Source organism: Hermetia illucens, chromosome 4 (assembly GCF_905115235.1).
Source record: "Hermetia illucens chromosome 4, iHerIll2.2.curated.20191125, whole genome shotgun sequence".
Classification (NCBI taxonomy): Eukaryota; Metazoa; Arthropoda; class Insecta; order Diptera; family Stratiomyidae; genus Hermetia; species Hermetia illucens.
Genome location: NC_051852.1, coordinates 101,027,277 through 101,051,487, shown reverse-complemented (window position 1 = coordinate 101,051,487; position 24,211 = coordinate 101,027,277). Strand labels below are relative to the sequence as shown.

The 24,211-nt window shown below is 41.7% G+C and overlaps 2 protein-coding genes and 1 long non-coding RNA gene across 3 annotated transcripts; 1 reads left to right on the top strand and 2 right to left on the bottom strand.

Moving 5' to 3' along the window:
• The first annotated feature begins 19 nt into the window (after positions 1 to 19).
• On the top strand, positions 20 to 7,571 carry LOC119653586 (nucleolar protein 9). Its single transcript, XM_038058335.1, has 3 exons — positions 20 to 363; positions 424 to 1,291; positions 6,507 to 7,571. Exons 1-3 carry the CDS (start codon positions 138 to 140, stop codon positions 7,366 to 7,368), a joined length of 1,956 nt encoding a protein of 651 aa, XP_037914263.1. The 5' UTR covers positions 20 to 137; the 3' UTR covers positions 7,369 to 7,571.
• LOC119653590 lies at positions 7,356 to 10,268 on the bottom strand. The gene is made up of 4 exons (XR_005249725.1): positions 10,152 to 10,268; positions 9,971 to 10,089; positions 7,588 to 7,815; positions 7,356 to 7,519 (listed from the first exon to the last, which is right to left on the bottom strand). It is a non-coding gene; the product is annotated as an uncharacterized LOC119653590 (long non-coding RNA).
• Positions 10,269 to 17,858: 7,590 nt separating this feature from the next.
• On the bottom strand, positions 17,859 to 23,789 carry LOC119655878 (H/ACA ribonucleoprotein complex non-core subunit NAF1). Its single transcript, XM_038062013.1, has 2 exons — positions 23,255 to 23,789; positions 17,859 to 19,632 (listed from the first exon to the last, which is right to left on the bottom strand). Exons 1-2 carry the CDS (start codon positions 23,628 to 23,630, stop codon positions 18,083 to 18,085), a joined length of 1,926 nt encoding a protein of 641 aa, XP_037917941.1. The 5' UTR covers positions 23,631 to 23,789; the 3' UTR covers positions 17,859 to 18,082.
• Positions 23,790 to 24,211: the final 422 nt, after the last annotated feature.

Below are 24,211 nucleotides of genomic sequence, written 5' to 3'. Positions count from 1 at the left end.
TGTCAATTTGACTTTGACATGTTGCTAGCATGTGCGTGGTGTGCATGAGAAGTGAGAGATTGTAAACACGTTGGTTGGGGTGGCAAGTACGATCAACTCGAAGGAAGATTATTAACTGAAGAATATATTGTGAAGCGATGGCCGAAGCAGCAGTAATATCCGCTCCAAAGGAGGGTGGAGGCGGGCGCAATAAATTTAGATCAAAGCGTCGAAATAAGGATTCACGGTTCTTATCAAACGCAAGAGGTTTCGGTAAGAAAGGCATCTACGGACGGGGAACCCAAATTGAGCAGGAATCCTTCTCATATTTTATAAATATCTCGGATGCCATAAGGCAAGGTTTCGAGAATTTAGAAGATAAAGGTAACATTTCCATGTGCTACTCTTTTAAAATAAAATTGAAAATATCCGCTTCTGTTTCAGTCACTATGGCTAACAATGTATTCGAACAGACCCATGACCAGGAAGTTCATCTTTCTTCGAACCAAGTCGTATCCAAAGTCATAGAAAACTTAATTGCCTTCGCGGAACCTGAACATTTCGAACGGTTTATGAAAGCATTCGCTGAGAATTTCCGCCCGATATGCTCTGATAGTTTTGCCTCGCATGTGCTGCAGAAAATGGTCGAAGTTAGTTTCCTGCGCGCGGAATATTACAAGAAAGCAACGAACAAACAAGATCCTGGCGATGAACCTGTGACGAAACGAAGAAAGGAGGACAAATTATCCGAGGAAGTTTACAACACAACAAACAAATTCTCCGAGGATCACCGCAAGAACTGTTCCGAATTTGTTTTGAAAATTGGCAAGTTCCTGTTGAATAATTTGGAAGATTTCGTGTGGGATCCGTGCGCAAATCACATAATCAGAACAAGTATCTTAGTTTTGGCCGGCATTCGTAAGAGGAAAGTGGCGTTTGAAAGGAACACACAAATCGAAAAGCAAGAAAAGGCGGTGGAAGTCCCGAATGAATGGAGTGAGGTAGTGACGGAGTACATAGATCGGTTGCAGATGTGGCCTCAATTCTCAGAATTTGCCTATAATATGCTCGCTGCTCAGATGCTGGCGCACATTATGATGTCATTACGGGCAGTTGATAAAAGTAAACTGAAACATGTGGGGAAGAAAATTCTAATGGAGTCCTTCTTGAAAGTCGACGAGGAGGATGAGAAGAAGGAAAAGGTGGTGATAATTGACGATGACAATGATGCGAAGACGAGTAAGAATAAGGAGAATATGGAAAATGATGTAGTTGCGTTGCCTAAGGTTTTCACGCAGACGGCTTCAGCTAGGTAAGTGCAGTGTTGCGTGAATTATCAAAAATATTTTATTCGTCGTTGAATTGCGTCAAATATTAGGGCAGCTTTAGCGGAATTCATATAGATCATCATATATATTATCGTCAATAGCGCAACAGCCGGTATTCCGCTTAGGCCTGTCTTAGTAAGGAACTCCAGACATCCCGGTTTTCCGCCGAGGTTCACCAGCTCGATATCCTTAAAAGCTGTCCGGACCTACACCATAGTGTCAATATCGTGAGCATAGACCAGTAATTGGGTGGACACTAAGAGGCAGTGTCTTTCTCATTTACATCAGCATCGCGAATCACTTTTTCAAGGATGCATGGTGGGCCACTCCTTTGCTTTAGACCATTGTTGATATTGAATGGTCTCGAGATATATCGTGCTGCTTTAATTTGGCCTTGCACATTGGTCCGAGTCAGTCTAGTCGGTAACTATACTATCATAGGCAGGTAGGTTCTTGGGCATGTTAAACTTCCGATCGGCGTTCGGCGGGATCCAAATACTGATTTAGGGAGTTTTCTTCCGCTCAATGTCGAATATATAACGCCAGAACTCAGAAAAGGGACCAAAGCTATATAATTCACCCATTTCCGTAAGGAAGTATTCCACGTCGTTCACGATCTTTCATACCCAGACGTAGGAATGACGAATCTGCTAATCACCGCAAAATATTCCGGGCAGTTCATGCACAAAGGCATTAATTGTTGGGCCACTGCATCGCATGTCAGAAGTATAAAACAACAAAAACATATTTTACCTTTCACACAATTCACCCTGGCATAACCGGCCTTTGCGAGATTCACACGATTTTAATTACTGTTTCACAATCATCGATATCTCTGAAAAACACAATCTCAAGAGCCTCTGTTGACAGTGGAATCACGGAGCAGGAAAGACAGTTCGAGTTCTCTTCCTATTTTGGGAGTTAGGCAAACTAGTCGACTTCTAACGCCGCCGGACAACCACGTATTACCTGTAGTCCATTGTAATGCTTGAAAGGTGGCATAGCACTCTGAAAGCCGCTATTAACCTAAGCACTTGAAAAACATGCCAAAAACGTGGTCAGCATGCCTAGAGAGCTTAGCTCCTGCACGCATGTTCTAGTCCTAATTAGAAGGGACGGATATCGCGGAAGTCACCTTATGAGGTTCTCCAGCGGGGCCCCCACCATTTAAGCTTCGACATCGAAGGTGCGCCCAAGAGGAAGCCACGCGTCTGGTTTCTCACTGGAAACTTTTTGGCTCCAACTGAGGGTGGTGTGTTGCGCCCTTCCAAATATTGGACGCAACCCTTTGGCATCTAACGGACTTGTAGAAGCCTGTCTCAGTCCTAGCTTGGATGTGGAGGTCAGCAATGCTATGTTCGGCATGGGGCTCGTGATGACCTTTGCAGATGACTTGGATTCGACACTTGGCCAATCCAAATTCCATCCGAATATCACGACTAAACATGTCTGCTATTCGCAACATACTCCTAAGTACCAGGTCGGTACGTAGATCGGCGTATTTTATTGCAAAACATTCAGTAGCCATGAAGGGGGCCCAGTGCCATGCAAAACCAATGGGGACTCAACGAATGCCCCTCCTCCCCTGAGGTGTTTGTACCCTCAGATGAACGCATGTTTCTCGAAATTGGACAATCTGCTCATCAATGCAAAGATTTTCTTCTATTTCCACTTCGAGGCACCGTTTTTTAATGACATCGTGCAATCTATCGAACGAATGTTAAAAAATCTATCTCTTGACAGATCATTGAACAGGTCAATACTTTATCCTTTCTTCCAGAAGAGACATACCGTTGCGAGCTTTAGACTCCCAATAGGTATGTATAAACCAAATAATGCTTTGATCTCTGATACACTGAACGGTTTGAAGTCAGCATCCTGCTGAAACATATACAAATTTGTGTAGCTGCCCATGCCTTCGAATTGCATTTCGCCAATATAGCTCTCAAAATAGATAAGTGGACTAAGGGATTTCAAATGTTCAGGTTCGTCTGCATGTTATAAAATGATTTCAAATACAAAAATAATAAAAAGTAATATCGTTACACGATGACGTTTCAGACTAATTGTGCATAATTATGCAGATAACACCCCAATCTACTGTTATATTAAAATGCAAAATCACAATGAAGCGCAATTAATTCATTACTTTATTACAAAAATGCTAATTTCTATTAAATTTTTATTAACAACTCAAAAAGTTACAAGTAATTGACAGCTAACGGTAGAATTGCTGCTCAATTCATCAGAAACGTTGCAAATGCGATGCAAGCAGCTAAATCTTGGCCTAAAGATTATGTTCATTACTATGCAGGGACTGAAGGGTTTAAGAAAGCCGCCCAGTACCTCTTAAATTTTTTTTGAAGAAAGATTTATTTATACATTATGTCCTTTTCACACAAGAAAGTATACATATTGAACTATGAAGATGTTATGGCTGTCTAAAAAAATCATTTTTTAATTGATTGACATAACATCTTTTTCTTTACCCTTTGTCCCATTCACAAGCAGAGTCGGCTCGTGATCGATTTCGCCATTTTGCTCTATCAAAGGGCTGATCTGGATGCAGTCTCAAGGCTTTCAAATTCGCATCCAGTGTATCAAACCACCGTAGTTTCGGACGGCATTTTGGTCGCTCACCATCGACTTCGATGTTCAGATCAGCGCGAGTCACATGACCATATCATCGAAGACACCCCTCTCGCAATTTTTCCACGATGGATGCAACGATGTGATCAAGGCATGTCGCGCCACTAGTCCAACGCAACATCTACGTCTACGTTGGCGCAAAAAACTGTTCATTGTTTTTTATAGTCGACCAACACTGAGAACCAGGCCACAAGGCGGACGATATGGTGGTAAATTTTAGATTTGAGACATTTGTTGATATGTGGATCTCAAAGAACGCTTGTTGTAGAAGTCCACTTCATTCAAGTTGCATTGATACGCGTACCCAATCAAGCTTTGATACTGGCAGTGAAGACTAAGGAGTACATTGTTACAGCCGGGGTATCACAGGGATCGGTACTTGGTCCCCTGTTGTGGAATATCATGTATAATGTGGTGCTTGCTGTTCCCGTCCCAGAGGGGACTACGATTGTCGGTTTTTGCTGATGACCTAGCTGTGGTTGTTGCAGCAAAACATCCAGAAGATGTGGAGGTCTACGTGAAGAAAACGGTGAGAGCGATAAAGTCGTGGCTAGAAAGGGCCGGGCTAACATTGGCGGACGCAAAAACCGGAGCGGCGTTAATAACGAACCGCAGGAAAAATAACACTGTGAAAGTGGAGGTCGGTGAATATACAGTCGTATCAAAGTCGGCCATCAAATACCTGGGGGTAATAATTGACACCAAATTGAGCTTTAGGGAACACTTAGAATATGCATGCCAAAACACAGCCAGTGCCACCACGGCATTTGCAAAAATGTTGCCAAATATTGGTGAAACAATGCCAGTCATTGGTGCTAGCCGGAGTGGGGCGCTCCATTCTGCTCTACTCGTCACCTGTGTAGGCAGAGGCGCTTGCAAACTCTCAGAGACGGAAGCAGGTGAACTCGGTTTACCGGCTGATGGCATTGAGGGTTTGCAGTGATTTTAGAACCACATTAGATGAAGCAGTATTGGTGGTGTCAGGCATGATCCCTGTCGACATTCTGGCCAAATAAATGAGTGTGTTGTACCATGCAAGACGTATGGAGGAGCACGCACAGGTCAGAGTCGCATGATCTCTGGCAAGACAGATGGGACGAGTCTACGAAAGGTCGGTGGCCGCACAGGCTCATTCCCAACATTAGGGTGTGGCTTGAGCGGAAACATGGGGAGACCAACTACCACATTACCTAGTTCCTCACGGGACACGGTGGTTGCTACAGGCAGTATCTGCACCGCTTTGGGTTGGATGATTCTACGAATTCTCCCAGATACGATGGCATACCGGAGAATGCAGAGCATGTGATGTTTCACTGCCCAAGATTTGCAATGGAGAGGAGGAGCTTAAACCAGGTGCTGGGCAGAAGCGTGACCCCGGAGTGCTTGGTTGCGGAGATGCTGAAGTCCTAGGAGAAGTGGCATATGGTTTGCTCCACAATCATCCAAATGCAGGAGGAGGAGTTGCTGAAGGAACCAAAGAAGGAGGAAAGCCGCAAATAGGAGAAGGACGATTGCCTAAGGGCAAACGTACCCCGTGAAGTAATACCTAAATTGTGGTCCCGCGGAGCTGGGGCTGGAGATACCGGGGTTGCCAATCTCACACCCGCCCGCTGTAGCTCCGGCGGTTAGACGACGGACTGGGGTGGACGTGTCTTTCTAAGATTTTCCACCTCCGTGTACGAACACAAAAAAAAGTACTTGTCTTATATATAATATAAGCATATGCTTGATTAAGCCATAATAAACATCGGCAACAAGTGATTGCTTATCTTTTACTTGGCATCAGTTGAAAGTGCATATTACTTTAACGATAAATAATATATGGTAATGCCATGTTTCTTTTTTGAGGCTTTGTGTAAAACAAAACCTTATTAAAATCGGTTTACTGTCTGTCTGTCCGTCACATGCATTTTTCTCGGAGACGGTTATAGCCATTGACACTAAATTTGGTGGAAAGGTGGGAACTGTAAACGCTCACGTAAACGGTGTAGTTACATCTTTTTACGTCGAATTTAAGGGGGGGGGGGGAGGGGTCCCCATACATGCAAAAGGGGGTGTAAATTTTTTTCACCAAATATAGTCAGACTTTTTTCAAAAAGTGATGTGATATTACCTACTCAGATAATGTTTTGCGCATCTCTATAATCGCCGCTCGGGCAACACTTTCTTTGTTTCCTGATTGCAATCTTGTAAATTTGCCATTTGGCCAGTGCTTTATTGACCAGAAATTTATGGTAGAGACGTCTTCTCCTCACGAATCTTCATTTGCACATTGTCATTTAAAGCGAATAGTTTAACATATTATATGCATATTCATTGGTAGCTACGTTCAAATAGAGCAATGGTGAACTCAATTATTATTTCGTAAGAAATACAGAAAACTCCTACCTGAAACGCTAAGCGGCCGAGTTCGAATTGTTTTTCAATTAGAATTTCGAAATTTAATTACTTGCTTCTTTTTCTTAGTCTGTGAAGGTACATATTCTCAACCTTAAACAGATTTTGCTGGTACAAACATTTTATTTACGTTTTTTTTTTTCTTTTTTGCAGCTTACTCGAAACATTGCTGACAGTGGCAGGCCCCAAGTTGTTTACCCAGTTGAATGCAATGCTTTTTACTGGTCGGATAAAGTTACTGGCATTAAATAAGCTCTCAAATTTCGCAGTGCAAAAACTGATCGAGAATGTTAAAGAAAAAGTCGAATTTGAATCAATCTTTGACGAATTAAATACGAGTATAGAAGAACTGTTGAAAGTAGGACATACCGGAGTAGTCGAGGCTCTAGCAAGAAGTTGTATACGCCTTTCGACGAAGCAAGGATCCTTTGTCTCATCACTTTTAACAGCACTACACATTTCTGGCACCAAGGAGAGGTTTGATTCACTAGTCATCTGCATCCTGAAGCTGAAGCCTTATGAAATTGCTATAGAAGACAAATCACAATACATGCACGTCCACGGTTCGTTGATCTTGCAACACATGCTTGAATTCAGTAAACCTATTAAATTAGTACAAAGTATACTCGAAATGCCATCGAATGATCTAGCGACAATATTTTGCTCACCAGGAGGTTCATATATTGCAGATGCGTTTATAAAAAGCAAAACAATTGGAGAAAAGTCGCGAGAAAAATTACTAAAACATTTGGAAAGAAACTATTTAGATATGGCCGTTACTAAATTTGGTTCAAGGGTGGTCGAAAACCTATTTGATATTGCAAATGATGGACAGAAAGTTCGTATTGCCAAGGAATTAGCAGATAAAGTGAATCAATTAAATGGGACGATGTTTGGGAGCGTTATTCATCAGAAATTGCGTATTCAAACGTTTCAACTGAGCGTATCACAATGGAGGGCTGCTTTCAACAGAGCGAAGAAAGCTGAAACTTTATTCAAAGATATAATAAATTAGTTTATTGATTCAGAATTTTGTGTATAAAACGGTATTTGTTTAATGTTGAATAATTTTATATATATAAAAAGTTTTAATAAATATAAAACCTTAGCTAATAATGCGTTTATATTTGAATAATTTAGCATTGTTTCGAATGGCGACATGCATCCTGTAATTATATCAACGCAATTGAACCAATTAAACCGAATAGAAAAATGAAAGTTTGTTTCAACATACAGTTTTTTCACTAAATAGATGAAGGAAGCCAATTAGTTGCCAGAGAATTTTGGCACCAAGGTATATTGGATGCTTCCGTTGTTATAAATTCTGGAACGCTATTTCTTGAATTTTGAATGCTGACTAAACGTAACTCACATCGCTTATCGGTAGTTTGAAATTCAAGCGTTTCTTGATTTGCAGATGATAGCTCTTGTTTGGTGGTTACCGTTGGTTGGAAATAGCGACCTATTCGATAAATTATACCTATTTCTATAATTTGTAGTGACCGCGGCTGCGCGACGGGAGCGGAATTTCATTCGGCTCTTTCTTAATTAATTTGCTTAAACAATGCATTTAATAGTGTGCAATTGCCTTAATGTTCGCCGCAGATTGCACATTATTCAATGCATTCGAGCGAATTGATCTTGATAGGAGGCGAATGATTTGCCGCATCTGCAGGCGCATGCGCATGTTGCCGCAACATTGCCGAGTGAGAAAGGCTATGTAGCGGGAATAGAAGCGGTGCACGAACAAAGGACAGGGGGAATGTTGCTGGGTGAGTGTAGGAGAACGGGAGTGAGGCTTTGTCTTGGAGAGGTTGGTCTGGTGGACGTGGAGAAGGAAGGTGCCGCTAGGACGTAGAAGGAAAGGAGACGAGAAGAAAAAGAGGAACGTGAGTGAGTCTTTGTCTTGGAGAGGTTGGTCTGGTGGACGTGGAGAAGGAAGGTGCCGCTAGGACGTAGAAGGAAAGGAGACGAGAAGAAAAAGAGGAACGTGAGTGAGTCTTTGTCTTGGGGAAGTTGGTCTGGTGGACGTGGAGAAGGAAGGTGCCGCTAGGACGTAGGAGGAAAGGAGACGAGAAGAAAAAGGGGGAACTGGATTCGGTGTTGAAAGAGGAGATAGGTTTTTGGGTTGCTTTTGCGTGAAAATAGAGAAAGAGGAACTAAAAGTGAATCATTGATCCGAGAAGGTGAAGATTTTCGCGAGCGAAGAAAAAAAAAGAGTTCAATTAAGAAATCTAACACCAGTTCGTGCTAAACTCTAACGCGCGAATAAGTTAAAATCATGGACGAATCGTTCAGTCGTTAATAAATGATAAATGCCCAGGGATTGAGAGCAAAAAGAAAAGTGGAAATACAATGGAAAAGACCGATAATCGAAATACCAAATGAGTGAAATTAATATTTAGCGGCATAAGTAAAGTGTCGGAATTCCCGCACTGTGTATAAACCATCACAAACACCTGACAGTGAAGTACGGAATTATAGGATAGAAAGTGAATTAACGTTAATTTTTCTCTAAGGACTATATACGAGTATAATAGTTTGGTTATTATTAATATATTGAATTGAAAGAAAAAAGAGAAATAGGTACCCGAAGGATCGGTCCGAGCTCGGAGTGACATCTGGGTAAGTGGTTTGTTTATTTTCTTTTCTTTTTTTTCTTCTTTTTTATGATTTTTAGTTTATTTCCATTCTCGTCTGTAAATTTTACATTTTGGTTATTTATTTTTTTTTCTCTTATTTTATTTTCATTTTTTTTTCTTAAACTTACATTTTAGTTAACTTTATTTTAATTTCTTTTTGTTTGTAATAATTTTTTTGTATTATGTATTGAAACTTGAAAAAGTACATTAATGACTGAATAATTTGAAGTAGTTTGAGGACTTCCTCCCCTTAGTTCCTCCTTACTCCCGCGGAATTCATATATAAGGGACATCCTCTAAACGAATAACTGGCCGGAGGATGTCGAGGAAGGGTGGGAACCTCACAGGCCGCGCCTCGTACAAGATCTGAGGCGGAAGAGACGGCAATCGAGACGGTGATCCGTCGTGGATCTTCCCCTCCTTGATCGCGGCACTCGGGTCCGGAGACTTACGGCTCCACGCGCGCGGTCGAGCCGGTTTTTTTTTATTTTCCAATTTAGCTCGCGTTCTGGTTTTCATTCGATAGGCCGTCGCGAAATCCTACTTAAAATCGATTTTAAAATCCGGTGCGGACCCACGCATCGGAAAAGGCACGTTGTTTTAAGTAATGAAGCGTGAGGGATCAAAGCGCTCAAAGGACCCCCCCACATTCCCGAGCCTGGCTAGCACAGAGGCGTGCAAGAACGTGTCGACCGAGCACTTTGATGGAGCTTCAATCTTTGTGGGCAGACCTTCACGGTCAATTTTGCCAATTTGTTAGCTTTTTCAGATAGCTCTGCCCTCTAGGTCGTTATCGGCCACTCAGGATGATCGACTTGATCTCCTATCTCCACTCTTATCATTACAAATTGATTAGAACCAAATACGATTTGAGAGACGAAGCTAGCTCATAAAATATTGGTGTTGGTGAATGGATTGCATAATCTATTGTTGGTTCTTGGCGACAGTAATCACGAATATACTGTTTTTACTTACCAATGAAATGAATGAAAGCGACCACTGAATAACATTCCTAGGCAACAATTTTATTGGCATGAAACTGCACATAATCTATCAAACCAGCACACAATACTGTCAACAGTAAAGTGTTTTACCTGATAACGAGAAAACTGTATAGTGTTAAATCTTCAGTTTGGAAGAGTTTGAATTAATTTACGTGAAATGTTTTTCGCAGCGCTATAACCTGTCTCAGCCTCACATCTTTTTCTCTGTTTTCTGACTTTTCTGACTCCTTCTGTCAATTTTCCCCGCCATCGTCGATTTTATGAGTCGGACAAGTTTCGCTCAAATGTCCACTTTTAGCAACATTTTATACAGTGCCAAATCGCTAATGCTGTAAGCTTGCTTGAACTACTAACAAATATCTGGTAGGCGTCTACATTATACTTCCAAAATTTCTCACCTTCATCGTGAATAGTTGATCTGATGCAGATCGCCGAATCCTAAAGCCACCTTAATATTCGCCAATTAGGTTTTCAGGGTAAGGTTTGAACCTCTTCTCCAAGATTTTGGCGAATACTTTGCAGGCAGTGCATAGTATCGAGCCGACTCTGTCACTCATGCCAATTTGTTGCATGTTTGTGGGCAGGATGAATGATGCTTTTATACCAGTCATCTAGTAGTTTCTCTTCGTTCCATATTTGTTGGATCAGCAAAGCCTAATCTTTATACTTTACCGCGCAACTACGGCCACTTTTCAGGAATTCCGGTGCTTTATTTGGTTTCAAACTTCTGACAGGAGCATCTGTCTCTCCTAAGGACGGGGGGACCAATTTCAGGGATGAAGTATTCACATTCCAAATAAAATTTCTCCATTGCTGCGGATGAATTAAGAGGGTCCAGGGATTCCGAGAAACGGATCCGCTTTTTTGTTTATCAATTTACTCCCACTGATTTTGCTTACTCCGTCAGATTGTGTAAATAACATTCTGGTCCCAAGCCCAGGCAATGGAGGATGGTTTGAGCCAACGTATGTAGTACTATCCTTAGTAAAAGAACCAGTAATCAGGGAAAGTTAGAAAAAGTAGAGGTGGACGCCCAGCTTAGTTGAGATAACTTGTAGTGTATCTGTAATGATATTTATGGAGATAAGAGATCAGTCGATCCCTTGAGTGGCCGATAACGACCTAGAGGGCAGAGCTATCCCAAAAAAACTAAACAATTTGGCAAAATTTGACCGTGAAGGTCCGCCCACGAAGATTGCAGCTCTATCAAAGCTCTCGGTCGACACGTTCTTGCACGCCTCTGTGCTAGCCAGGCTCGGGAATGTGGGGGGGTCCTTTGAGCGCTTTGATCCCTCACGCTTCATTACTAAAAATAACGTGTCTCTACCGGTGCGTGGGTCCGCACCGGATTTTAAAATCGAATTTCACGTAAGAATTCGCGACGGCCTATCGAATAAAACCAGAACACGAGCTAAATTGGAAAATAAAAAAAACGGCTCGACCGCGCGCGTGGAGCCGTTTGTCTCCGGACCCGAGTGCCGCGATCAAGTATTGGAAAATCTACGACGGATCACCTTCCCGATTGCCGTCCCTTCCGCCTCAGATCTTGAACGAGGCGCGGCCGGTGAGGTTCCCACCCTTCCTCGACATCCTCCGGCCAGTTATTCTTTTAGAGGATGTCCCTTCTGTAAGAATTCCGCGGGAGAAAAGGAGGAACTAAGGAGAGGGAGTCCTCAAACTACTTCCGATTACGAAAAATTCATTATTTAATATAAAATTCTAAGATATTATCTATCAACACAAAGGTGACAATAAAATAATTAATTATACCAATTCAAAAAAAAAAAAGAGATAATATGGCAAATGAAAAATATTAAACATAAATAAAAAAAAAGAAAATAAAATAAAATAAAAGAGAAAAAAAACAAAATCCAACCACTTACGTACTCTAGTCGTCACGCCGAGCTCGGTTAACGGCTGGTATACAGGTTCTAAAAGAAAAACAATAAATTATGTCACGTATGCAATGACAATATGATAATTACAGTTTTTCTGTTTCACTATTTTTTTTTTTAGTTCCGACTATAGGTACAACTTTTTCAAAGATTTCTTAAATAAATGTATTTATTTTGCTCGTCTGATCACACCATTAGCGAAACACTTCACTGATTTCTTAAATAGAGGCACTTATATTGCTCGTCTGATCAAATCATTAGCGAATCGCTTCACTGATCTTTTCCCTAAGTCAATTATGGGTTATTACCTTTCCAATTTTTGCTTTCGGGTGAAAATTTATCCAGTGCCTATTGCTTCTTTATTGTGAATCTATTGTCATTACTTCACCTTCCTTCGCTAAGTTCTCAAGCTCCAAAAACTTCCTCCTTCACCTCCTAAACTCTTTCGCCCAAGAAAAAAAAACTCGCTGCTGCCTTTTTCTCCTTCTTCCACTCCAATCTTCAAAATCCAATTCCCGAATCTCATCCAACCACTCGCCTCTAGATTTCACACAAAAACTCCAAATCAATTCCCGAATCTCATCCAACCACTCGCCTCTAGATCTATATCTTTCAACCAAAAAACTCCAAAACCCCTCTCGAATCTCATTCAACCGCTCGCCTCTAGATCTCAAATCCAACTCCCGCGTTTTTTTCTTCCCGCAGAACTCTCGGATGACCAAAATGCCATCCCAACCTCATAAATTTTTTTCACATCTGTGTGCAGAAAACTTCCACACACAGTGTTTTTTATCATGAAGAGACAACAATCGAGTTGCTCCCCGTCACAGAATATTAAATAAAAGAACAAGCAAAAAGGGAACGCGAGAATTCAATCTTCCTCGTCTGGAGTCAGAGAACAAAGTGAAGATGAATCATTGAGGACGGAATGGCACAGCATATAGCCGACTACCTCCGTATTCCATCAAGGATCCATCTCACCCGTCACTTCATCCCTACAAAGAAGAAAGAATATTTAATTTTCTTCAAATCTGAATCGAAGAGATAGCCGTTTCACATAAAGGTAGGGAAGGACACTCCTCAGAAGCTCGGACGGCAATACCTTTCAGCTTATAGCCGCAAAGGCCCGTAGATCCAGAGGCTTCTGGGAGGCAATCACCTACGAGACGTTAAGTCTCAAGACAAACACAACAAACGACTAGCTCTTTTGGTATTCTACCAAGGATAGGGCAGGAAACTCTACGTTACAAGGTGGGAAAGGAAATTGAGGCTTAGGAACACTTGCTTCGGGGAAAAAGGCGTGAAACCTAAAACTAGAAATCTGAAGACAAGTGTACGTGGAGCCTAGTCGGGAACAATATTGAGAATCTATTGATTCTCTATCCGACACCACCAAACGAAGTTGTGAGCCGGAATAGGCTATCTTCCACATGATTCAGGAAACCTGTAAATAATAAATTATGCCTGAATCCAGGAAATGTTGGGCCCCACGTTGGGCGCCATTTGTAATGATAGATAATATCTTAGAATTTTATATTAAATAATGAATTTTTCGTAATCGGAAGTAGTTTGAGGACTCCCTCTCCTTAGTTCCTCCTTTTCTCCCGCGGAATTCTTACAGAAGGGACATCCTCTAAAAGAATAACTGGCCGGAGGATGTCGAGGAAGGGTGGGAACCTCACCGGCCGCGCCTCGTTCAAGATCTGAGGCGGAAGGGACGGCAATCGGGAAGGTGATCCGTCGTAGATTTTCCAATACTTGATCGCGGCACTCGGGTCCGGAGACAAACGGCTCCACGCGCGCGGTCGAGCCGTTTTTTTTATTTTCCAATTTAGCTCGTGTTCTGGTTTTATTCGATAGGCCGTCGCGAATTCTTACGTGAAATTCGATTTTAAAATCCGGTGCGGACCCACGCACCGGTAGAGACACGTTATTTTTAGTAATGAAGCGTGAGGGATCAAAGCGCTCAAAGGACCCCCCCACATTCCCGAGCCTGGCTAGCACAGAGGCGTGCAAGAACGTGTCGACCGAGAGCTTTGATAGAGCTGCAATCTTCGTGGGCGGACCTTCACGGTCAAATTTTGCCAAATTGTTTAGTTTTTTTGGGATAGCTCTGCCCTCTAGGTCGTTATCGGCCACTCAAGGGATCGACTGATCTCTTATCTCCATAAATATCATTACATATCCTATCCTTGGTCAAGAGAATCTAACTCAACTGAGCTGGTGATCCAGGTTCTGGGTTCGGAGCGGTAGGTCTACAACCCACCATCCACCAAAAAATCAAATATCATGTATAGAACCAGGATGAACAGCCTCAGACAGGATTGATACTACGGAAACGACTACGATCTTGGATCCTAGACTGTTGGGTTACTAAACAAATCTAGTGCTGTCAAAGATCTACTTTAATAAGCCAGCAAGTATAATACAAAGTCAGGGTTTTAGAAGTCCAGGAAGCGAATTGAAATGGTTGCGAAATAATCGACATGTGGTCTCACACAATCTTCAAAAGTGAGAAGTTATCAGGGAAACGTGAGTTTGAAGTCATTTCTGTCGTGGATAAGGACTTCAAAGCAAATGTTGTCATCGTAATTTTACGATAGCCTGGAAAGACATTTCCTACGGATGACGTCAAGATATTGCTCGGGGGTTTCAACGACAAGGTTGGGAACGAGGAGATACATTGAGGAGCGACCAGAGGACAGAGTCTCCATGATATATCAAATGACAACGGCCAACGCCTCATTGACTTTGCAAGTAGCAGAAATTTAGTTATATTTTTAAATCGACATGCTTTCCACACAAGCGTATTAACAAAATGACATGGGCATCGCCAGATGGCATCACCTCGTCATTTAGCATCCTCGACGTGAGATCATATCAGCGAGGAAACTATGCTCCCCTGCTAATAGAATATGTTATTAAGGCGAAAGAGGTGAAAATATTCGGACGATGAATTGAAAAAAATTGACAACATTACGACTAACAACACAAGACAAGCCTACAAAGTAGTGAAGAGCATGAGGGGTGAATATCAATATCCAAAACCATCCTTTGTAAAAACAACAGGTCGGAAAATCGAAAAGTAGGGGTTTCAGGTACCTTTCATACCTGATGTTGATTTTTTATGTAAAAATATTTGGCCACACGATGGTTACACTTATATATGGCTGGTAGTGAATACGCGTTAAATATGTCCGATATTCAATATGACGTGGTACTGACATTTTATCTCGTGGGGAGTAGTAATTTAACGAGAAAGGGGCAAATTGTGTCCTACTATAACTTTAGTAATAATAGTAGGAAAAAGAAGACGAGGCAGACCCTGCCTAAGATGGAGCGATGGCGTAGGTCAGGACGCTAGACAGCTTTTAAAGATATCGAATTGGTGGACCTCGGCGCAAAACCAGGATGTCTGGAGTTCCTTATTAAGGCAGGCCTAGACCGGATACCGGTTGTTGCTCCGTAGATGATGATGAATAATAGTAGGATATTTACCAAACTTCCTAGTATGATACTTCCTGTTAAAGTCCATATTATTATAAAATTTTATTTATCTAGGCTGAACTCAAGCGCAGTAAATTTTTAAAATATAATATACTATTATTAAATTTATTTGAATAGATATTATAACGGAGAGCATTTTGAGGCCTAGTTACCATGTGCCACCATGATTTTTTCAATTTTTTTGGTGGGGTAGTTTCTGAGAATGGGTCCTTAAAATAATTCACCAATTTCACACTCCTCCCCTAACCAGCATCAAAGTAATATCTGCTTCAAAAAGTACTAATCGAGGCCCCTCATTTGATGCCCCAGATGGCTATATTCGGTGAAAAAAAATTTACACCCACCTTAATCTCAACGTAGAATAATGCAACTGGATTGACAGTTGCAACCGTTTCTGACAAAATGGGTGTGACAACCAGATAGACAGACGCACGGACAGTTCAATGGGTTTGAAGGCAATAACTATAAACCAAAATTATAAATGCCACTACAAACACCATACAAAACATAATATAATATGGATTTTTGGATCGAAGTACCTGTATTAATAAATCTTTAGCAATATTGCGTGTTGTGCTCGGCGTGTTTGCATTGACAGAATTCATGCCTAAAAATAGACAAACTTCTTTTAAAGTTAATGAGGCTCTTATGATTCTCCGAATACGTAGTTCGGCAGCCATTTGCTGCCTTCATTGACTTAAAAGGAAATTTGTTTATTTTTTGAAATGAATCTTTAGTGTCAATTTTTTTTTATACAGGAAAGAAGTTTACATTTTCTTCTGGTTCCACATTTTAGGTAAAAAGAAATTATGCATATTTTTCTATAGCCACCTCGATATCGAGGGCAAGCAGAGTCGAGTCTGTAATAAAACTCATCTAAAGTGGCTCTTGCGACGAAGATTCACCGGAGGGTACTTGGTACCATAGAAGCCGGTATGGTCCTCTGAGAGCATACGTTCCAGGAGAATTCCTGGGGAATGTGATTTCGGCCCGGTTATCTCCGGTTGGTCGCCTTATGGGAGTTCCGTGGTGGTTTTTTAATTCAGATCTCTCAATCCTCTAGTCTTAATATCCCGGCCGTAATCTACCGCCACTACCCATCGAAGTATTTTTTTTCACTGGCCATCCTTCTTTAACGACTAAATCAACTTTTTTTCTTTACTGGGCTACAACGATAACTTTTTTTTCTGCATCAAGCGTGGGATGTTCACTATCGAAAAAATAGGCTGCGTCTACTTTTTCACCCGTAACCCTGCATCACATGAATTTCATGACATTAGTTTTCTTTCCAATCATGAGCTACATTTACAAAATCCTCTTCAATATCATCATTTTCTGTCATATATTTAATTGCCATCAATTTATTAATGTTACCATCAAATTCGTTGTTGTTGTCAGTAATTATGACGAAATTTTTTGCACAGGAATTGCATCCTCTTAAACATATTTGATGTAATTGAAGTTTCGTCTTTATCATATATGCACCCACACACAATTTTCAAAAGCGTGTATAATACTTGCAAAAGCTGGCGAGCCTCTTGCGTACGGCCGTTTGTAAGGCATATTCGGACTGATTTCACTTAACTTCAAGGTTCTATCAGCCAATTCCCTGGGTGGGGTAAAGTCAGACTAGAAGATAACTCTTTGCGGAAATGGAGGGATTTACTTGTTTATAGAAAGTTGATAATCAAAGAGCGGGGTACATTAGGGACGTGTAACCATCTCAATTCTGGCTGCACTGCTATAGCAGCGGTGCAACACACGGATAGGCATAATGCTGTATGCAAGGTGATTCATAAGAGCCTTGCATACAAGCCTGGGAGGATCACGGGAGCATGACCGGTTTAGTTGTGATATATACCATATATTATGAAAGGCAAGATTCGACTGATCACTTCATTCCCCACAATAAGACTGACAAGACGGTTCGGTGTACTATGAATCACTGGCTCCGGAAATCAAAGAATTTCGGCGTTTCTTATTAGCTGATTTGAAATCTGTTAATATACAACTTCTTAAAGAGGACCAAGAAGGCAGTATACCTGAGATTCAATTCCCAGCGCATTGTTCGAAATTTTATGATGAAGAAAAATCATAGCGTATGTACACCCGACGATGGTTAATACGCGTGAAAAATTTCGCAAATAAGGTTTGGTGTATGCCGTGTATGTGATGTAGTGCATTGATGTGCGGCCACGTGGTTGACAGTCCCTTTTTTCTGGCTAGGAATGATTCAATTTAGACGGCGCAGATGATTTCTGGCACTATTATCACGATTTGTGGAAGCAGTCCTTAATACTAGCACCGGTAGAGTCATGATATGGGCTGCAATTGGATTCTATGGAAAACGTGTGTTCGTAACACGGATTGAATTACATTATTCTCTAGTAGCTAAAACACCATGTGCCCTATTAGTTTTGATCTTTTCCACTTGTTTTTAAAATTGCTTACGTTTATACTAGTGTCTATTGAAGTCGAAAATTCAAATCTAATAAAGAAAATAAATTCTTACTATTTTGATGTCAGAAGTTTTACACAAACAACACAAATTTCATTTACGTTCTGTATTTATTTTTAACATATATATATATTATATCTACTACATTATGATAAAACCAAAATCGACTCTCATTTTAATTTTACTTCGATCTAATGAAGAAGTGAAAATGGAACGCATGGAATCACTGGGGCGGTGGTGGCGGCGGCGGAAACAGCGACTGCTGCATTGCATCCGGCGGTGGTACAAATGGCATTCGTTGGTAATGTGGATTGAAAGGATATGGGTATGTATTTGCAGGATGTTGAGGAGGTGGTTGATTGAAGTTTGCATGCCAACTAGCATTTGTAGGGCCGTAAGCGAATGGTGGTGGAAATTGTGTTGGTAGGTACGGTCGTGGATTATAATTTGGATAATTGAATCCTTGGTTGAAATCGCCTCCCGGTGGACCCTCGGATCGATATCGAGGTCGTGGTCTTTGGTAATGAGCGCGCGGTGAGAAACGATTGCTTGGATATTGGTGATGGTGAGGCGATGGCGATGGAGACGGTGAAGGTGACTGCGCCGGGCGTTGTCTTTTACTTGGGTCTGTTTCTTCGCCACCTCGATCACGATTGCGTAGTGCTCGTCTTGCATTACGCTCTTCTTCATCATCCGAATAGTCTAAATGCTTCTCGGATGGTTCTATATCATTTTCCCAGCTGGCATCGGAACCTCGTAGCTTCATCATATCTTTCAATATAACAAAATACGTGTGCTCCGTCCTTGGGGCTATATATACAGTTTGTCCCACTTCTACGCCTCTTTCCTTTATTTGCTTGCATGAATTAAAACGTACACAATACAATGGCGAAGTAACCTGTCCGAGAACATCAAAAACTTCACCAAGTACTTTTTGTCCTTTATCCAAAAATAGCACTGTGTCTAAATTCAGCGCAGCTGTTCCGGGAATGGAGTCAACCAGAACTAATTGATCGACTATTGAATGTATTTTCCCCAGTTCGACACATTCTGTTTCAGGGACAGTTATATGTAGATCTTGAATGGGTGGTAAATCTTCTAAAAGCATTTCTCCTTTAACGCGCATTGGTCCCCTAGACTTACTTCCTGTAATTTCTTCATCGTCTTCATTCATGTCTACGTCAATGATTTTCTCCAACTCCTTTGTTTGACTTATGAATTCGATATCTGAATCAGGTGAATCCGACTCTGAATCAGATTCGGAGTTTATTTCTATCACTCCAGTGCGATAGGGCCCACTCACATCGGGATTCAGTGGTACTTCTCGAACGCTTTCTTCACTATCACTCTCATCGTCACTACTAGGAGAGGAATTTTCATTTTCGCTTGATGAGGAATCATACTGAGACGCTAGTAAACCCAGTCCGGAACTAGGTAATTTAGGAGTAACAGTAACCGGCAGTGTATGAATATCTTTAGCGCCCAGATTAAGTATTGAAGCAGTTGTTAGTTCTAGTTGTTGGATTTCGCGAGCTGCTATTTCTGCGATTGCTGCTGGTATTGTAAACTGTGAATTATCTGTTGAAGTTACATTATTGTTTTCTGTCTGCATGGCTGTTGAGCTTGCCACGTCTTGACAAATGGTAGGCGACGATGAGGTAGACATTTTATCAGAAATATTCTTATTAGTATCATGATCACCTGCAACAGGTGGTGAAATTGTGATGGGGGCGACTCTATTAACGCTGAGCTCCGTATCAGTACCGGCAGTTCCTGTAACAAATGAAAATTTCTGGTTAAAAGAATCGAATTTGATTTTTATGGTTTGGTAAATTTGGAAACAGAAATATTTTTACTGATATCATATTGGAGCAGGGCATAGACATAACGAAATTTCGCTGGAAATTATTTCTATAATCATCAGAGTATCCAAAACCCATCTACAAGAGCAGCATTTTGGTGAAGGGCAGAGCAATGTGTAAGGCATCGACGAATACGGCAAGGGACAAAGGGCAATACCAGAAGTGTAGCTTCCACCAGCTATTGCTTGGCGGTCTCAAACACAGTTTCTTGAACCTAGACAAATAGGTGTTGAGGACCGATTGATGGTGGGAAGATTTGGGCAAGAAACAACGTTACATGCTTAACATGTTCAAGAACCTTTTCAGATCCTTAGCTCTTTTCGGAAAGCGGAAAGCTCGAAAATTGCACTTCGACTGGGTTCGGTTGTATGCCATGAGGGGTGGTCAGGTGGCGATTTGAATAAGAATTTGCAGTTCCCAACGGTGGGTACTAGACAGGTTTCAAGGAGACATTGAAATAGGCACTTGAGATACTCTAAACGCTCAGCACTCGCAACCAGAATATCATCCAAATAAACAAAATAAAAGTAAAGGTTTCATAGTACAGAGTGGATGAATCTTTGAAAGGATTGTAGTCGAAAGGTCATTCTAGTCAACTCGAGGAGTTCGACAGGTGTGAAATTGCAGTTTTACCGTGCATCTGATGATCTGCCTTGACAAAATCCAAGTTCGAGCAAACGAAAGTTTGCAATAGAGTACGCAAAATTGTTGATGAGTGATCAGTACCCCATGTATTAGTCCGAAATCCTCTGTCTTTAATAGCCACTAGTCCTCTATTCGCCATTGGGTGTAGCGACCACGTAAAGTGGCGAAGACCAACATCTGTCTGAGGGTTGGTCTGGAGTTCTTCGAATTCTCCTTCGGCAACTGCGAACTTCCGCGATGGTAATGGATGCACCATAAAAAAGAAAAGGAGGCCAGTAATCTTGATGTTAGAGGGAGAGACTACGCTCAGTAGAACCATATTTTTGAAGAAGTGCGCGAATACGTGAATAGGCAACGATGGAAACAGTGTTGAACGTACAGATCGAGATTATTGCTGTTCACTCAAGGGAGGCTGTGAAGTCAATTAGAGATTTCGGATTTGGATTTTATCGGCAGTGGCGGCTATCGTGTCCAGAGACCCTGTATCTCCACATGCCAGGATAGCAGATGGAAGTCTCTGGAGCCAAATAGACTGTAGCAAATCGGTTTTTGTCACCACTCAACTGGTTCATCTCGCACAGCAGTTGGCTTGGCGCACGGTTTTCAAGCATTAGGTCTGTCAGTAAGTGATTTAGCTAAGCTCTCTAAATCACTGACAGGCGTTTAATACGTTGTTCATTCAGTCTTTTGTAGGATCAACCCTCAAGCACATCGGAGTGGAGAACTATCCCAAAACCTAAAAAGAAAAGAAAGTTGGGAAAGTTGGTCGTGAAGGTGAATTGAATTTCAAGTGAAAACGATCAGATCAAACTACTGTGGGATCACACTATTTCCATCAACTGCACAGTGTTAATCACAATAGACCCGTGCTTCATAATCGATGTAGCCGTACCGTTGGACTGGAACACATCTGAAACACAGCAAGAAAAAATCCGGAAATATGGCCTCTTGGCGGACATTATAAAGCAGACTACAAAGGATCGAAGTAGTCCCAATCGTACTTTCAGTGACGGGATAGTTCCGTAAAATTTACATACAGCGCTGAAGCCCCGCGATCTCACTACAGATACGGACTATACATGGAGGTGTAAAAAGCGATCATCCTTGCAACCTGTTTTATAGCCCGAAGAGTTCTGTCTTGCAACCTGTTTTATAGCCCGAAGAGTTCTGTCCGGTAACAGTTGGACCTAGTGGGCGTCAGACTTGATTCGCACTGTCTTCCTTTGAAGATCTATATGTCTCTGCAGATTAGAACCGCTGCGTCCACTGCTTGAACTATTTGCGACAATCGGGATGTAGCAATACATTTTCGCATGGTCACACAGACTTATCGTTGAAACGTGCTATCGCTGTGATGCGGATCTTTGGATGTAGATTTCGGCCCATGGTAAGGTTGGTCGCGTATCGGTCTGGTTGTGGGCTTTTTTAACTATATATATATATATGGTTGCCATTTACCACTTGATATATAGCATGTAAATCATACCTAGGCGCCATCGCCCGTGGTTAAGTGAAATGCGCTTCAGCTTCCTCTACGAGTGTCGCTTGCACTCCTCCTTCATTGTTCTGCGCCCAATGATCCCACTCGTCGACCATCTTGAAGGAGTGGATTCTACTGCATGGCGTAGCCAGCAATGCAATTGTCGCCCCTGTTTAATCTATGGTTTATCCACTGCTATTTCCGCCTTCCGATACGGGTGTCAGGCCTGCGCGTCGATCAAGTTCTTCGTTTGTAATAAGATCAAACCCACGTGCTCAATTGATACGTCATTAACGAAGGCTTGGAGCCTATGAGTGACAGTGAGGGTCACTTTCCATGTGCTACTCCCATATAGCAACACATAGAGAACACTCGCAGAATTGGGTCGCAACTCGATGTTGGTGTTGAGATAAGTGTATTTCCAAATTTTAGAAAAGAGCGAAAGCGGATCTATTGCTGGTAATGCGTCGGGTTTCATAGATACATAAATTTATCAACGCTTTCGATACTCTGCTAATTAATGCAGAAATGAAGAGTACGATGAATCGTCAGACTAAGAATTTTGTCCAAGTGCAACTCTACCTGCTCCTCTTTCTAAATCCAGAGCCATTTAGCCAAGGGCTATGACCCGGCGAGAGAGCAAATAGATATCATCAGCGAAGTGGATCTGTTTCAGGGTAAAATGACACAATTAGTTCCTCCGGTAACAGACAGGCAGCATTAAAAACGTTACCGGCAACAAGGAGAAATGAAATTAGTGTCACGATTTCACCTCGGTGCAACACGTGACATTTTGCGCCATTATATGCCGTTCTGATAATAGCTGTTAGTTTTTCCAGAATGCTCCTCCTTTATAGAGCCCGCCAGATACACGTTATCCGAAGCTTTCTCGAAATTGATGAAGAGTGGGTGAAAGCGGAGATCTAAATTCCGTATACTGCCCCAAAATGATTCGTGAGGTGTATATGTGGTAAATGAAGTAGGATCCAGACTGAAAGCCAGCCTGCTCTCTAAAGATTGTTTTGGAGGTGTTCTTTGGTTATTTTAGCTATTATCTTTACGGGGGCAAGCAGCACGCAGATACCCCTCTAATAGTCACACTCAAAAAGGATGTCCTTCTTTTGAATCTTAATGATCATCCCTTTCTTCCACTCTCTGGAAAGGATCTCGGATTCCTAAGATTTCCGTACGAGTGGAAGTAGCAGATCTACATGAAATGCAGGCGCAGCGATGAATAAATCTAGGCTTCTCATGGGAATAGAGAAAACAGTAGTGGAAGTGGCGGGGAAATGCAACCTACCAGTGAATTTCGAACCATATGCTTGCAATCAATTTTTCTGCAATTATTGTCGTATTCGATATCAAAAACACAAAGGAACTACGAAATAAGAATACACGCTGCACTTACCTTCTTCAATGGCTCTGCTGTCCTTCGTTTCTGTTGGAGCTGTTGCATCGTTTGCGACCCCCGTGGTGTCCATCTCTACTTCTTCAGGTTGATTTATACCATTCGGAGAAGCCTTCACGGTTGAGTCAGGTGGCGTCACTTCACCCACGGTTTCACTCGCTCCCGGACACTTTGAAGGCATATTCTTTGGTTGCTCGGCAGATCTTTCCACGGAAGTGCCCTTATCCAACTCGTTTTTGGTGCCTATGCTATCATTTGCCGTACCTTCCTCATCAGTACTTGTAACGTCACTCCGCATTTTTTGTTCAGGCGGAACTTCCACAATTTCCTGCCCTGATTTAACGTTTGGATCCCCGAGCGGCGAATTATCGGACATGACTTTCAATATCACGAAATAATTAAGCAATCTTCACGACCTTTCACGTTCGCACTGCAGTTAAATTGTGTTTGCTTCAGAATACGTTGAATTCCACTCGGAAGCCTAACGTAAATGACTTAATTCAAGTGCCGCCACACATTGTTTGTATTTTGACGTTTCTCACACGTGCTTCTTCGCATAGAACTGTCCTTTATATGGATTGGCAAAGTCACCTGGGTGGCCAGTAAGCTGTGGCTTTTCGATTTGAATTAAAAACGTGAGTCTAGTTAATTATTGTGGATCAGATATTAACACATTCCAACGATTTAAAGCCTCTGAATTTCATTGCGACAAATTTCGTTCGTAGTTAGCGTTTCCTCAATTTTATAATTATTTGAAGCATATCACGACACTTCCTAAATTGACAAAAGTTTAAAATAACTCGTAGAAAGTAAATATTCATCAAAAGTTGATGTGCATAACCTTTCCTTTCACAAAGGTGTCTCCAAAAATTTCTAAGTCGGACCCTCTCCCGAAAAATCAGCTGTTGGGACAAAAACAATTGAAAGGAATCTTTCCAATCAGCTGTTAGGATTTCA